Here is a 15255-nt window from a genome sequence, read left to right on the forward strand (position 1 = left end):
TGAACTCCAACAATGCATGTATTAGCAACAGCATTCAGAATGACAACAAACCAAGTCACAGGAAAGAAATTAATAAATCATCACACATTCAAAATAAAATAAAGGCTAAAATACACTATTGGTCCCCTATAATGCTCAATCCGCAATTTTGGTCCCCCTATTTTTCAAAATCAGCGATTTTGGTTCTTCTGTTAGTTGACCGTTAATTGATTATCCATGGTCAAACATTGAGTGAAAAATAAAAGTATGTAGGAGACAAAAATTGCAGATTGAGCATTATAGGGGGACCAAAAATGTATTTTACCCTAAAATAAATTCATGAAAATAATGAAACATACAGCAGGAAGAAGGTTGGAAATTGCAGTGCCTGATGATGTAATGGCTACTGCTGGAATGTGAGATCCTCTTCCATATCCAACAGCATCATATGCAAGTGAATGCTCATCGGAGCATGAAATACATGTGATTAATTTGTGACTTGCAGCAGCAACAGCAACAGGGGAAGGTCTAGATCCAGGAGCAATACACAAATACTAAACAAAAGAATAAATCAGAATCATGCATTAATATTGGTGCATATGTAATATTTATCAGATCATCTCACCATCAAACCAAGTCTTGTGCATTCTTCAACAATAAGCGATGCCCAAACAGTGTTAATATTGGCACTTTCTTTCAGGGAGTTTGATAATTCATTGGCATGATCCAACTGATAATACAAGAGACAAACATAACAAGGACAAACTTCAGACAAATACAACAGATAAACATAACAACTAGAAATAACCTGGCAAATGAATAATTTTCTTCTTTTTTCTATGGTACATGAATTAAATTTCCCAAAATCTAAGGTGTTCGGCAACCATCAAAGCTAGATATCTAGGTGAAATAGAGCTTATTTTTAGATCTAGACCATTTGGTTATTTAAATTTTAAAAATCTTATTCATCTTATAATTGATTTTGAGATAGAATTTGTTCTTAAAAAGCTCAACTCTAAGTTGGCTTTCTTCTAGTCTAAAATTTTCCAAACTTCCATTCCCTTTTATTCTTCCTCTCTCACAGAGTCATTGCAGAATAAGATAAAGGCGTAAAGACCTATACATCCAAAAGTCAATCATCCTGCAAAAAAAAAAAAAATATTATAAATTGAATTTGAATTAGTTTTTTTGTTAGAGCTGTAATAAAAAGAGTAAAAACAATTCATAAACTTTACCTAATGTAACATGAATAGAGTTCAAACGTGCTGTCTTCGTTCTTTTAATAAAATGTTGAATTTCAGTACAAGGCAAGTGGGCAGTGTACTGTCTGTGATTCAAGACCAAAGGGATCTTGTGTGCAGTGTTATAAAACTCAGACTGGACCAGCCAGTCCAACCGGTTAAACCGGAACCCGGGCATAGCACCGGTTCGGGTCACATATCAAATCGGATATGCATCTAATCCGGTGCCATGTAATCAACCCAACACTGAACTAGTAAGAACTGGGAAACTCGGTCTAGTCGGATACACTCAATTTCCCAGCTGTACTCTCTCACTTTGCAAATTATAAAACATATTTATTTGAAAAATTAATGAATATTTTGGACTGGTAATTGCACTATAATGCTATTCCCAGCCTTTGTTTAAGGAACGAACACAGTTGCAATTGCATGGCATCTATTGTCATATTAATGAAAAGCTCATTACCACATAATAAAATAAGCAAAGAAACATTTTTTTTATTTTCTAAATAACTATTTATTAGCAGCTTGATCCTTCACCCAATCCTTTATGACATGCATATTTACTGAAATTTTTATCAGAATAAAATAAGGGAATGGGAGAATGTCATTGTTATAAGGGTGCAAAGCTCCAAATATTAAAATTTAAAAATATAACCTAAAGGTGAAAATATTTGTTATAAAAGACTCAGGTTGATAAGGAGTACTCAGACAGATAACTGAATCATTTTAATAATTTACCTGCTTTAAAGGACAGCAATGGACATACCTAAACACTCTGAAATGCTTCTTCAGATATTCCTGCAACTTAGGGACATCCTGTCTCCAAAAAATATCCCAGAGAGCACCATCTGAAGCATCCCCCCCAAACAACAAATCACCTTGATTTATTTTTACTTTGTCAACCTCTATGAGCTCTGATCCATATGAAATACCATCCTCATTAGCAATGGCAACCTCATTACTACCAGACGGTTGATGAAACTGATCAACTTCTTTCCCATCACATAATCCACCTTCTTGTTCCATGACTTCAACACTAGTTTGCCTGTCCAAAGCATTTATTGTAGAAGATGAATTATTAAGCATGTCAACATTAGTTTCTCCATCCTGATCATCACCAAGTAGCTCCCTTTTCTCTTGCTCGAGATGCTTTTGCTTCAACTTCTCAATGACAGTAAGTTGATCAGAATCCAGTTTCACTTCAGCAATATGAGTCAACACATTTACCTAAAACAGCAAAATTATTAAAAAAAAAATGCTTCAATTCCTTCATTGATAAGCATGCACTCAGGGCCACATACAGCAAAATATACAAAACACTAACCAATGTTTGATCAGGAAAATCTATGCAACTGACATAAGTATATATACGCAAATTAAAGCCTTCTCTAAGCCAAAGGCATCATTCATTTCAAGTCCTTAACAATACTAATGTGATGATTCTACTATCAAAACAAGAGTAGTTTTTCTAATTATCAATCAATCATTATAACAACCAGGGAAATAACTCGTCAAATATAGAATCAAATGAGAGTTTATGAATTGAAGACAATGCACAGAACTTAAAAACTGACATGGAATTGAAGCCACAAACTACTCATAAGAAACAGAACAGAGAAATGCAATGGCTTATCAAAGACAACACTTTATACATCCTACAAACTATACACCATCCAATATGAAATCTATTTAAAAAGTTCAAATAATTTAGAAGAAATCCTTGAAAATAACAGCCCAGGAAAGAAATAAGCAAATAGAGCATACTGCATCAGACATATCACAATGGAGCTTAGTCACTGAATCACCACGTCCAAGCTCCTGAGGAAATCCATAAGCAATATATGTTTTTGGCCCCAGGTCTGGCTTTAGAGAACCATTAGGCAACTTCACAGCAAGGTTAAGAGAACCTTTGTGAGGATCAGTATATTCCTTGAAGGGTAAGGAAGATATGAACTCAGCACAATGACGAGGCAATTGTTCCTCAAATAAATTAGAAGGAGGCCAATCTTTTAATTTCAATATCTGTGGCCAAGCAAGCCAATCTCTACGACCATTTGTATAGCCAGTAAAAAGTTGGTGGCTATTAATTTCCCCCTGCATTTAACCAATACCTCAAAAGAGAAATGCAGAAATCAGCAGCAACTGAATAAACAAGTCCAGTAAAAGCAGTACTAAATCAGTAAAATAAAGCAGATATGATTTACTCTAGTCTGATTACTAAACAGAAAAACAGAATGAGTACAAATCGAAAATAACATTTTCAACAAACTAAAAAAAATAAAAAGCACATTTTACCCAACATCAGCTAGATGCTGCAAGTCTAAGAACTAGACAAACATACCAAAGGATGCAAGGGCAACAAGAAAGGTCTGGGCAGGCAAAGCAAAAACCGCAAAATGGGGCAGGGACAAGAAACAACCAAACATTGAGATAAAATTTTCTAAGATGATAAGATAAGGAGCAAAACCTAGGACTAAGAAGATGAATATGATGATGATGGTAGCAGGATAAATTGATCACACTAGCCATATTTCTTGAGAATGATGGAGAGACAGCATAAAGCATGAAACAAGGGCTTAAAATTTGAGATTAATATAAAAACTACACTCAGAAAAATGATTTCTAATTATCACCCTAATGTGCGTTTTGTTTACCAACATTCCACCTTAGGCCGGTATCTCTTTATGACCCAGATAGCAGAACATCTACAAACTGTTTCTTAAAGTGGAACCATCCACCAAAAAATTGTAATTTTTCAGTACTTCACAAAATATTTCAAGGACATTCTGTTCTGATGACTCTATGGAATTCAATAATCTTCATGAGAATGAAGGTGAAGAATTAAATTTTTGTAAAAAGCTCTCCATGGTCAATAAAGTTAAAGATTGGGAAATTAAGCAAACCTCAGTCCAATCTAAGCAATCAATTGTTTTCTCCGCCAAATGTTGGCCATGCTTGGTATTAGTTACATGACGTAATGCACGCCACATGACAAGCGATTCCCAGCTTAAACCAGATGTACATTCAAGCACATTGCTGACAATTACAGGCTCCCCCTTTTCCCAATGCCACTGAAAATGCCTTAAATCCTTGTACTGAAGATCTACAGCATTTGGATAGAATAAATAGTTGTCAGTCAAATCTTCTCAAGAAGCAGCCTTCCTCATATTACTATAGCTAACATCTGTGTTTCTATCAAGCTTCAAACATGAACAGAAGTTGTCTGCAGTCTTAACTACATTTTGAAGCTTGTATGCTTGCACTAGTTCTTTTGCTTTACACACTAACTCAGACAAAATGTTGACCCAATATGCTTCTCAGTTCAAGAAAACCATGGTTACATTCATCATTGACTTTTGGACAAGGAATTCAGGGAAGTAACAACTAGTTGCAAGTAAAACTTACATATTCTTAGGAAAGAAATGAGCTTGTACCCTTGGAATAGATCTATCTTCTGCCAAATTGAGATTTTTGAGAGCAGCTCTAGTGCATTTGGATTTACATGTGTCAATCGTAGACCAGACATGACACATAACCCACACCGTAGGAAATAACATCAAGCATAAATACAGGAGGGAGTTGATGTTTTTATTTTTTCAGAACCCAAGAAGATAAGGATCCTCTAGATTATAGAAAACAAAGAGAAAGGCCCAACCAAACCATAATGAAAGATTCCCTTTTTTCATTCACAAAGGTGTAAAAACTGATACAAAAAAGAATTGACCATTTAACTTTAAATATTCCAAATTACATGAAAAATGATAGAAGCAGGGAATGATGGTAAATAAAACAACAAAAGCAGAAAAGATATCAAAAAGGCATGTCAGGCACCTGGTCTAGAGAATCTTGAAGCGAATAATGGGCTTCTTGAAAAGTAGAGAAGGAAAATTCATCCCATGCAAGGGTCATTGACAGAATGGAAACACTTTCCAGCTCATCTAACTCAATCTGGGAGCGGCAAAAGAATTAGTATTTAAAGTTATTAAAGTAATGGCAATAAGATTGTTGAACCTTTACCTGAGGTATGGAAAACCAAAAAGAACCTTTCTTTCTGGTGACTCACATTATCATCCAAATTGACATAGAGTGATTTAGAGTCGGCGTCGTTCTTGGATACATAAATGAGAGGAAAGACCGAGGAGGAGTGGGGTTGGGAGCAAAACAAAGTGAAGGTCTTAGGACAGTAGGGGAAGAAGGGGAAGGAGAATTCAAGATTTGGAGAGCCTCCTTCAGTTTCTCAAGTCCCACCGCCAAATTCACCGCACCGCCAAATTCACCCTACGGATATAAAACCAAACTCTCACTCTCTATATATAAAAGAAAACCGTCAAAGGACATTATAGTATTGATATTCTAACGGCCAAATTCACCGCTAACGGATATAAAACCAAACTATTAAAAATAAGATTGAACATTATATTATTGATATTGGTAAGAATAGGAGATTATTACATTTACCTTTTATTCACTATCTATATATATAAAAAAGAAAATTATCAACATAATTATAAAATTGAACATCTTATATTATTGACATTAGGTAAAAATAAGGGAAAAAGAGTCTACTTATGAGCTTTTTATCAATTAGGGATAAACAAAAAATATTCAATTTTTCAATTGGGGATATATTTTAAAAAAATTATTCAAAATGGGATAAGTCGAAACAGGTGTTAGGACTTCTGACTCAGAAGTAATAACACCGGCTACGACTTGTTATTTTTTAAAAAAAAATTTTAACTGAAGTCGTAAAAATATGTACGACTTCAGTGCAAATGTTATTCTTTTTACGACTTTTTAAGTCATTTTTTTAAAACGGAAGTCATATTTTGTTTTACAACTTTAAAAATTCGTAAAACTATTTTTTTTTCTTTTTGTTAAATTTTTTAAATGTTTTTTTACTATTTGTAGACATGTTTTTGTTATGTTAACCTATTTTTTTTTCTTTTCCTAAATCGGTTTTTTCTTTTAAATTTAATATTTTTTACATTTTTATTTTTATTTTAAATAAAAAAAGTTAAAAAATATACTTTACCATATATGATAAATAATATTGAGTTGATTTTATTAGTATATTTTCAGTGAATTTTATTTTTTTTTTATTATTTTATTTTAATGTTTTATTATTTAAAACATGTTATATATATTTTGAATATAGTTTACTTTAAATGTTTCTTATTTAAAGTTTAAATAATCTATCAATAAAAATTAAAAATAACATAATTAATATATTAATATAAAACGCACAATACAAATGAAAGAAAAACATAAAAATTACAAGTTATTTTAGTCATGTACTTGTTTGTATGGACAGTTAGTCCGATTATGTCCTTCACTTCTACATAATGAGCATTTCTTAGGCCTATTTGGAATTGGTTCATCCATCTCATTATGTATTCGAGTAGTGGTCGGCTTGCCTGATGTCAATCGTCGTTTCGAAGGATCAGACATAAAATACGAATCTAAATATTGTGGCCATGTGTCTTCACTTCCTAGGGAATGAAAATGATGTTGATAAACTTTGAAAATGTTTTCCAACTTGTATACAGGGTCAACAAAGTCATCATAATTTAAATTGCAAAAAACACACGCTGCAATTGCATGCAAGCAAGGTAGTCGAAGTGCTTGAAATTGTCCGCAATCACACGACCATTCATTCAATTTGACAGTGCATGCCATTGCTCGTCGATCAAGTCGCGTATTTGCAATTTCTTGAACCTCAAACTCCCCTGTTTCTCGAACATACATGCGAACATAATGCGAGGTAGCAATGTGTTGATTTTCTTGCATCATGACATATACGTCTTTGGAGTACCTATGCCCTGTCTTTATCATATTCATGATTTTGATGCCGTTAGTAACAAATGAATCATTTATTTTATTAAATGTTTCATTGACTAAGGCAGCAATAGGTAATGCTCGGGCTCCTTTCAAAACAGAATTCATACATTTAGCAAGGTTGGTAGTCATATGGTCATACTGTTTTCCTTTATCATACGCTTGAGTCCATTTACTCTTAGGAATTTGATCCAACTAATCTGCTGCTTGTGGAAACTTTGCTCGCATAGCGAGCAACTTAGCCTCAAATCGTAGTTTCCTCATCTCATACCATGTGCGAAAAAGATAGAAAAATGAGTAATAAATAGTAAACATGTAATAAAGCAAGAATATGATGCATGAAATAGGAAGAAACATACCCATATTGATTACTTGTTTTTTTAAGTCAACATTTTTAAACTGTTTGTTGAAATTTGATGCAATGTGGCGAATGCAATACACAGACGAAACATCTGGTTCATTCCAACCAACACGTTCGGATTGTAAAGCTGCTAGCAAACTGGTTCCCCTGTCTGATATAATACATAAATTTGGTTGCGGAGTAACATATCTTCGCAAATAATGCAAGAACCACATCCAAGCTTCTCTAGTCTCGCTCTCAACAACTGCAAAATCAAGTGGAAAATTGTTCCTACTACAATCTTGTCCGATGGGAGTTAACAAAGTACCATGGTATTTGCCAGTTAAAAATGTCCCATCTAATTGCACAAGTGGCTTGCAATATTTGAAGCCTTCAATGCATGGATTAAAGTTGTGTGTTTAGGGTTTGGGTTTAGGGCTTGGGGTTTAGGATTTAGGGTTTAGTGATACTTGTGGTAAAGTTGTGTGTTAGGATTTAGGATACAATGAGAAGGATATTTGGACTATTAATGAGTTAGTTAATTAAAGGGTTTTATTAGATATAAATAGGGAAAGAAGGATATGAAATATTCTCTTCTATTTTCTGTTCTTTTCTTATATTTAGTAAAATTCTTTTCTTCATCATTTCAATTTTGTTCCTAACATTGTGAGGCTAGACTAATTAATCTGGGAAAGCAATGTAGCTAGGCTCATGTCTCTAGGAAATTCATTGGGCTAGATTATATCTAATCTTATAGTGCATGATTTGAACCAAAGAAGGCGGATCTGAGTAGTTGAGGTTATGAGTCAACAAGAAGAGAGAGAAAATGAATCAATGTGTCTTTCTCAAACTCCACCCATGTAGACTACAAGCGCTAGCCAAAAAAATAAATGAGAAATTGAATCCATGATTATATGCCCTATATTTGCAATCACCTTTTTCTCCTTGTTGTCTAAAGTCACCTAACACCTTTGAGATGAAGGTGGATTAAATGAGCCATGCCACATTCGTTTCAAACTATGTAAATGGATACTTGATAGTGAGGACCAAAAAGGTAAAGAATTGCAACTATAGGCACCAAAATGAGATGTTTTAAACTATACGGACTAAAAGGGAAAGTTATTACAACTATAAGAAACAAATGGGTAATTTCAATGTTTTCAAATAATGAGGTTAGCTCCATCTTTCAGGTTTTTCTGATCATCTTGATATGTGACTGATATTATCGTCTTTACTTTTTTGATCAATTTGTTTGCATTTGAACTAAACTCTATGTATTTGACTATTTGGATTTGGATTAGTACTTGGTATCTTTACTCATTCCAAGATATTTTTCTGGGTATTACTTGATTTTACTCGGCAAATAAATGATGACGATGGGTACAAAATTATTGTTTTTCAATGTTGTTCAGTTTTCTTTCATAATCCAACAACAACAACAACAACAAGAATAATAATAATAGGACTCTCCGCTTGCAAATAGGACTCTCTGCTTCCCACAAGGGATAGTGGAAGACTTACTGATCAAGGTCAGAAAATTCATTTTCCCTGTGGACTTTATGATTCTGGATATAGAGGAGAATGAAGTCACACCAATTATTTTGGGAAAACTCTTCCTCAACACAATAGGAACATTGATTGATGTCAAGGAAGGGAAATTGACTTGGTGGCTAGGTGATGAGGAAGAAGTATTTAAGGTATTTGGTACTGCAACAAACTCATTTTCTCCTCATTCCTGCAATTTTGTGCAGGCCACTAACAAGATAAAAGTCATTTTCTCCTCAAATACCCATAAACCCTAATTAGTCAAGTAACCCTAATTTGTCAAATACCCCTAAACCCTAATTGACCAAGTAACACTAAACCCTAATTACTCAACTACCTATAAACCCTCATTAGTCAAATACCCCTAAACCCGAATTTGTCAAGTAACCCTAAACCCTTATTTGTCAAATATCCCTAAACCCAATTAGTCAAGCAACCCTATTTTTTCAAATAACCCTAAACCCTAATTTATCAAACACACTTAAACCCCAATTAGTAAAGTAAACCTAAACCATGATCTATCAAATATAGATAAACCCTAATTAGTTAAGTAACTGTATCCCTAATTTGTAAAATAACCCTAAACCCTAAGCATTCAAGTAACACTAAACCCTAATTAGTCAAGTACACATAAACCCCAATTTGTCAAGTAACACGTGAATCCTAATTTTTCAAATACTCATAAACCCTAATAAATCAAATAACCCTAAATTGTCAAATAACCATAAACCCTAATTGGTCAAGTAACACAATATTCTAATTTGTCAAATAACCCTACACCCTAATTAGTCAAGTACCACTAAACCTTAATTAGTCAAGTACCTATAAATCTTAATTAGTCACATACACCTAAACCCCAAATTGTCAAGTAACCCTAAACCTTAATTTTCAAATACCCATAAACCCTTATTAGTCAAGTAACCCTAATTTGTCAAATACCCTAAACCCTAATTGGCCAAGTAACACTAAACCCTAATTAACTCAACTACATATAAATCCTCATTAGTCAAATACCCCTAAATCCAAATTCGTCAAGTAACCCTAAACCCTTATTTGTCAAATACCCCTAAACCCAATTAGTCAAGCAACCCTATCTTTTCAAATAACCCTAAACCCTAATTGGTCATGTAACACTAAACCCTAATAAGTCAAGTACAATAAACCATAATTAGTCAAATACCACTAAAAGCTTATTTGTAAAGAAACCCTGAACCCTACTTTGTCAAATACCCATTAAAACTCAATCAGTCAAGTAATCCTAAACCCTTATCTTTGAAATACCCCTAAACCATAACTAGCAAAGTAACCCTAAAGTCTAATTTGTCAAATAACCATAAATACCCCTAAACCATAACTAGCAAAGTAACCCTAAAGTCTAATTTGTCAAATAACCATAAACCCTAATTAGTTAAGTAACACAAAACCCTAATTAGTCAAGTACACATAAATCTGAAATAGTCAAACACACATAAACCCCAATTTCTCAAGTAACCCTAAACATCTAATTTTTCAAATACCCCTAAATCCTACTTAGTCAAGTAACCTAATTAGTCAAGTACCCTAAACCCTTATTAGTCAAATATCCTTATTTCCTACTTTGTCAAATACCCCTAAACCTTAACTACTCAAGTACCCATAAACCGTAATTAGTCAAATACTGCTAAATCCTAATTTGTCAAGTAATCAAAAAACCTTATTTGTAAAATACCCCTAAATTATAATTAGTCAACTAACCCTAATTTGTCATATAACCCTAAACTCTAATTAGTCAAGTAACTCTAATTTGTCAAATAATCCTAAACGCTAATTGGTCAAGTAACACTAAACCCTAATTACTCAACTACACATAAACCCTCGTTACTCAAATACCCCTAAAACCTAAACACTAAGTTGTCAAATACCCGTAAACTCTAATTAGTGAAGTATCCGTAAACCCTAAGTTTTTAAAATAGTCATAAACCCTAATTGGTCAATGAACACAAAACCCTAATTAGTCAAGTACAAATCACCCTAATTAGTGAAATACCCATAAACCCAAATTTGTCAAATACCCTTAAACCCCAACAAGTCAACTAGACCTAAACCTTGATTAGTCAATACTTCTAAACCCTAATTAAGCGATCTCAACTCATCTAATATCTTATACAAGGGTCCTTAGGAGTAAAACCCTCACCATTAACACTAGATGAAGAATGAAGACTCATGTTGGTTCCTAAGTTATGGTTCTTTCTTGTTGGGGGTTTGAAAACAAAAGGTAAAAGAAACTATGATTGAAACTAGCCAAAATAAACACTAAAAGAGATGTGAAAGATAAGGTAAAAACTAATTGGTAAAAGGCAAGCTATCTAGGCAGTTTGACAATGGAGAGTAAAGGAAATAAGCTATGAAAGTAAGCAAGAAATTAAAGTGCAAGAAATGCAAACTAGGCGGATCCTAAGAGTGTTTGGATGATCTTATTTAAGGTTCCCAACAAAACACTCACTATCCTAAGGGAAAATTGCCTAAAATTATTACACACAAATGGAAGTAGGGTGACCTATTGGAGGCTCCCAACTTACTTCCAATGAAAGTCCTTTTTGTTACAAAATTTGAAAGCAAAGCAAATTGTCAATTACAAAATTACAAAAAAAAGTCCTCAATTGTGGTGGCTATTCTATCTTTGATGTTTCACTCAATTTGGAGTGCTTCTTAGTCCAATAGCTCTTAAGGTGGTTGACCCCTTGCTTCTTGACTCAAATTCTTCAAGGTATGACATCAATCCTCCTTTCCAATTCCCTATATGACAAATCACAAGCAAGGAAACAAAGAGACAAACAATAAGCAAAGACAAGCTACCTAGGCGGTTTGACAATGGAGAGTAAAGGAAATAAGCTATGAAAGTAAGCAAGAAATTAAAGTGCAAGAAATGCAAACTAGGTGGATCCTAAGAGTGTTTGGATGATCTTATTTATGGTTCCGAACAAAACACTCAATATCCTAAGGAAAAATTGCCTAAAATTATTACACACAAATGGAAGTAGGGTGACCTATTGGAGGCTCCCAACTTACTTCCAATGAAAGGCCATGTTGTTACAAAATTTGAAAGCAAAGCAAACAGTCAATTACAAAAAAAAAGTCCTCAATTGTGGTGGCTATTCTATCTTTGATGTTTCACTCAATTTGGAGTGCTTCTTAGTCCAATAGCTCTTAAGGTGGTTGACCCCTTGCTTCTTGACTCAAATTCTTCAAGGTATGACATCAATCCTCCTTTCCAATTCCCTATATGACAAATCACAAGCAAGGAAACAAAGAGACAAACAATAAGCAAAGACAAGCTACCTAGGCGGTTTGACAATGGAGAGTAAAGAAAATAAGCTAGGAAAGTAAGCAAGAAATTAAAGTGCAAGAAATGCAAACTAGGCGGATCCTAAGAGTGTTTGGATGATCTTATTTAAGGTTCCCAACAAAACACTCACTATCCTAAGGGAAAATTGCCTAAAATTATTACACACAAATGGAAGTAGGGTGACCTATTGGAGGCTCCCAACATACTTCCAATGAAAGGTCTTTTTGTTACAAAATTTGAAAGCAAAGCAAATTGTCAATTACAAAATTACAAAAAAAAAAGTCCTCAATTGTGGTGGCTATTCTATCTTTGATGTTTCACTCAATTTGGAGTGCTTCTTAGTCCAATAGCTCTTAAGGTGGTTGACTCCCTTGCTTCTTGACTCAAATTCTTCAAGGTATGACATCAATCCTCCTTTCCAATTCCCTATATGACAAATCACAAGTAAGGAAACAAAGAGACAAACAATAAGCAAAGACAAGCTACCTAGGCGGTTTGACAATGGAGAGTAATGAAAATAAGCTATGAAAGTAAGCAAGAATTTAAAGTGCAAGAAATGAAAACTAGGCGGATCCTAAGACTGTTTGGATGATCTTATTTAAGGTTCCCAACAAAACACTCACTATCCTAAGGGAAAATTGCCTAAAATTATTACACACAAATAGAAGTAGGGTGACCTATTGGAGGCTCCCAACTTACTTCCAATGAAAGGCCTTTTTGTTACAAAATTTGAAAGCAAAGCAAATTGTCAATTACAAAATTACAAAAAAAAAGTCCTCAATTGTGGTGGCTATTCTATCTTTGATGTTTCACTCAATTTGGAGTGCTTCTTAGTCCAATAGCTCTTAAGGTGGTTGACCCCTTGCTTCTTGACTCAAATTCTTCAAGGTATGACATCAATCCTCCTTTCCAATTCCCTATATGACAAATCACAAGCAAGAAAACAAAGATACAAACAATAAGCAAAGACAAGCTACCTAGGCGGTTTGACAATGGAGAGTAAAGAAAATAAGCTAGGAAAGTAAGCAAGAAATTAAAGTGCAAGAAATGCAAACTAGGCGGATCCTAAGAGTGTTTGGATGATCTTATTTAAGGTTCCCAACAAAACACTCACTATCCTAAGGGAAAATTGCCTAAAATTCTTACACACAAATGGAAGTACGGTGACCTATTGTAGGCTCCCAACTTACTTCCAATGAAAGGCCATTTTGTTACAAAATTTGAAAGCAAAGCAAATTGTCAATTACAAAAAAAAAGTCCTCAATTGTGGTGGCTATTCTATCTTTGATGTTTCACTCAATTTGGAGTATTCTTAGTCCAATAGCTCTTAAGGTGGTTGACCCCTTGCTTCTTGACTCAAATTCTTCAAGGTATGACATCAATCCTCCTTTCATATTCCCTATATGACAAATCACAAGCAAGGAAACAAAGAGACAAACAATAAGCAAAGACAAGCTACCTAGGCGGTTTGACAATGGAGAGTAAAGCAAATAAGCTATGAAAGTAAGCAAGAAATAAAAGTGCAAGAAATGCAAACTAGGCGGATCCTAAGAGTGTTTGGATGATCTTATTTAAGGTTCCCAACAAAACACTCACTATCCTAAGGGAAAATTGCCTAAAATTATTACACACAAATGGAAGTAGGGTGACCTATTGGAGGCTCCCCACTTACTTCCAATGAAAGGCCTTTTTGTAAACAAAATTTGAAAGCAAAGCAAATTGTCAATTACAAAATTACAAAAAAAAAGTCCTCGTTTGTGGGGCTATTCTATCTTTGATGTTTCACTCGATTTGGAGTGCTTCTTAGTCCAATAGCTCTTAAGGTGGTTGACCCCTTGCTTTCATGACTTAAATTCTTTCAAGGTATGACATCAATCCTCTTTTCCAATTCCCTAAATGACAAATCACAAGCAAGGAAACAAAGAGACAAACAATAAGCAGAGACAAGCTACCTAGGCGGTTTGACAATGGAGAGTAAAGAAAATAAGCTATGAAAGTAAGCAAGAATTTAAAGTGCAAGAAATGCAAACTAGGCGGATCCTAAGAGTGTTTGGATGATCTTATTTAAGGTTCCCAACAAAACACTCACTATCCTAAGGGAAAATTGCCTAAAATTATTACACACAAATGGAAGTAGGGTGACCTATTGGAGGCTCCCAACTTACTTCCAATGAAAGGCCTTTTTGTTACAAAATTTGAAAGCAAAGCAAATTGTCAATTACAAAATTACAAAAAAAAAGTCCTCAATTGTGGTGGCTATTCTATGTTTGATGTTTCACTCAATTTGGAGTGCTTCTTAGTCCAATAGCTCTTAAGGTGGTTGACCCCTTGCTTCTTGACTCAAATTCTTCAAGGTATGACATCAATCCTCCTTTGCAATTCCCTATATGACAAATCACAAGCAAGGAAACAAAGAGACAAACAATAAGCAAAGACAAGCTACCTAGGCGGTTTGACAATGGAGAGTAAAGAAAATAAGCTATGTAAGTAAGCCAGAAATTAAAGTGCAAGAAATGCAAACTAGGCGGATCCTAAGAGTGTTTGGATGATCTTATTTAAGGTTCCCAACAAAACACTCACTATCCTAAGGGAAAATTGCCTAAAATTATTACACACAAATGGAAGTAGGGTGACCTATTGGAGGCTCCCAACTTACTTCCAATGAAAGGCCTTTTTGTTACAAAATTTGAAAGCAAAGCAAATTGTCAATTACAAAATTATAAAAAAAAAAGTCCTCAATTGTGGTGGCTATTCTATCTTTGATGTTTCACTCAATTTGGAGTGCTTCTTAGTCCAATAGCTCTTAAGGTGGTTGACCCCTTGCTTCTTGACTCAAATTCTTCAAGGTATGACATCAATCCTCCTTTCCAATTCCCTATATGACAAATCACAAGTAAGGAAACAAAGAGACAAACAATAAGCAAAGACAAAAAAAAAATGAAATGAAAGTTAAACCAATAGAGTTTTAACAAGACAAATTTTCAAGG

At 34.2% G+C, this 15255-nt stretch overlaps 1 protein-coding gene and 2 long non-coding RNA genes across 3 annotated transcripts; 1 reads left to right on the forward strand and 2 right to left on the reverse strand.

Annotated features, from left to right (window-relative positions):
• Nucleotides 1–608: 608 nt before the first annotated feature.
• LOC106794176 (lysine-specific demethylase JMJ25) lies at nt 609–4336 on the reverse strand (the record flags this gene model as incomplete). The annotated part of the gene is made up of 5 exons (XM_041017792.1): nt 609–709; nt 1097–1120; nt 1990–2450; nt 2988–3317; nt 4127–4336. Coding segments are annotated over 5 exons (1059 nt in total), but the record flags the coding sequence as incomplete, so codon positions are not given.
• Nucleotides 4337–4540: 204 nt separating this feature from the next.
• LOC121175256 (uncharacterized) lies at nt 4541–5708 on the reverse strand. The gene is made up of 3 exons (XR_005892483.1): nt 5241–5708; nt 5055–5171; nt 4541–4926 (listed from the first exon to the last, which is right to left on the reverse strand). It is a non-coding gene; the product is annotated as an uncharacterized lncRNA (long non-coding RNA).
• A 7307-nt stretch (nt 5709–13015) lies between these two features.
• Nucleotides 13016–13240, forward strand: LOC121175258 (uncharacterized). Its single transcript, XR_005892485.1, has 2 exons — nt 13016–13051; nt 13119–13240. It is a non-coding gene; the product is annotated as an uncharacterized lncRNA (long non-coding RNA).
• Nucleotides 13241–15255: the final 2015 nt, after the last annotated feature.

Source organism: Glycine max, chromosome 8 (genome assembly GCF_000004515.6).
Source record: "Glycine max cultivar Williams 82 chromosome 8, Glycine_max_v4.0, whole genome shotgun sequence".
Classification (NCBI taxonomy): domain Eukaryota; kingdom Viridiplantae; phylum Streptophyta; class Magnoliopsida; order Fabales; family Fabaceae; genus Glycine; species Glycine max.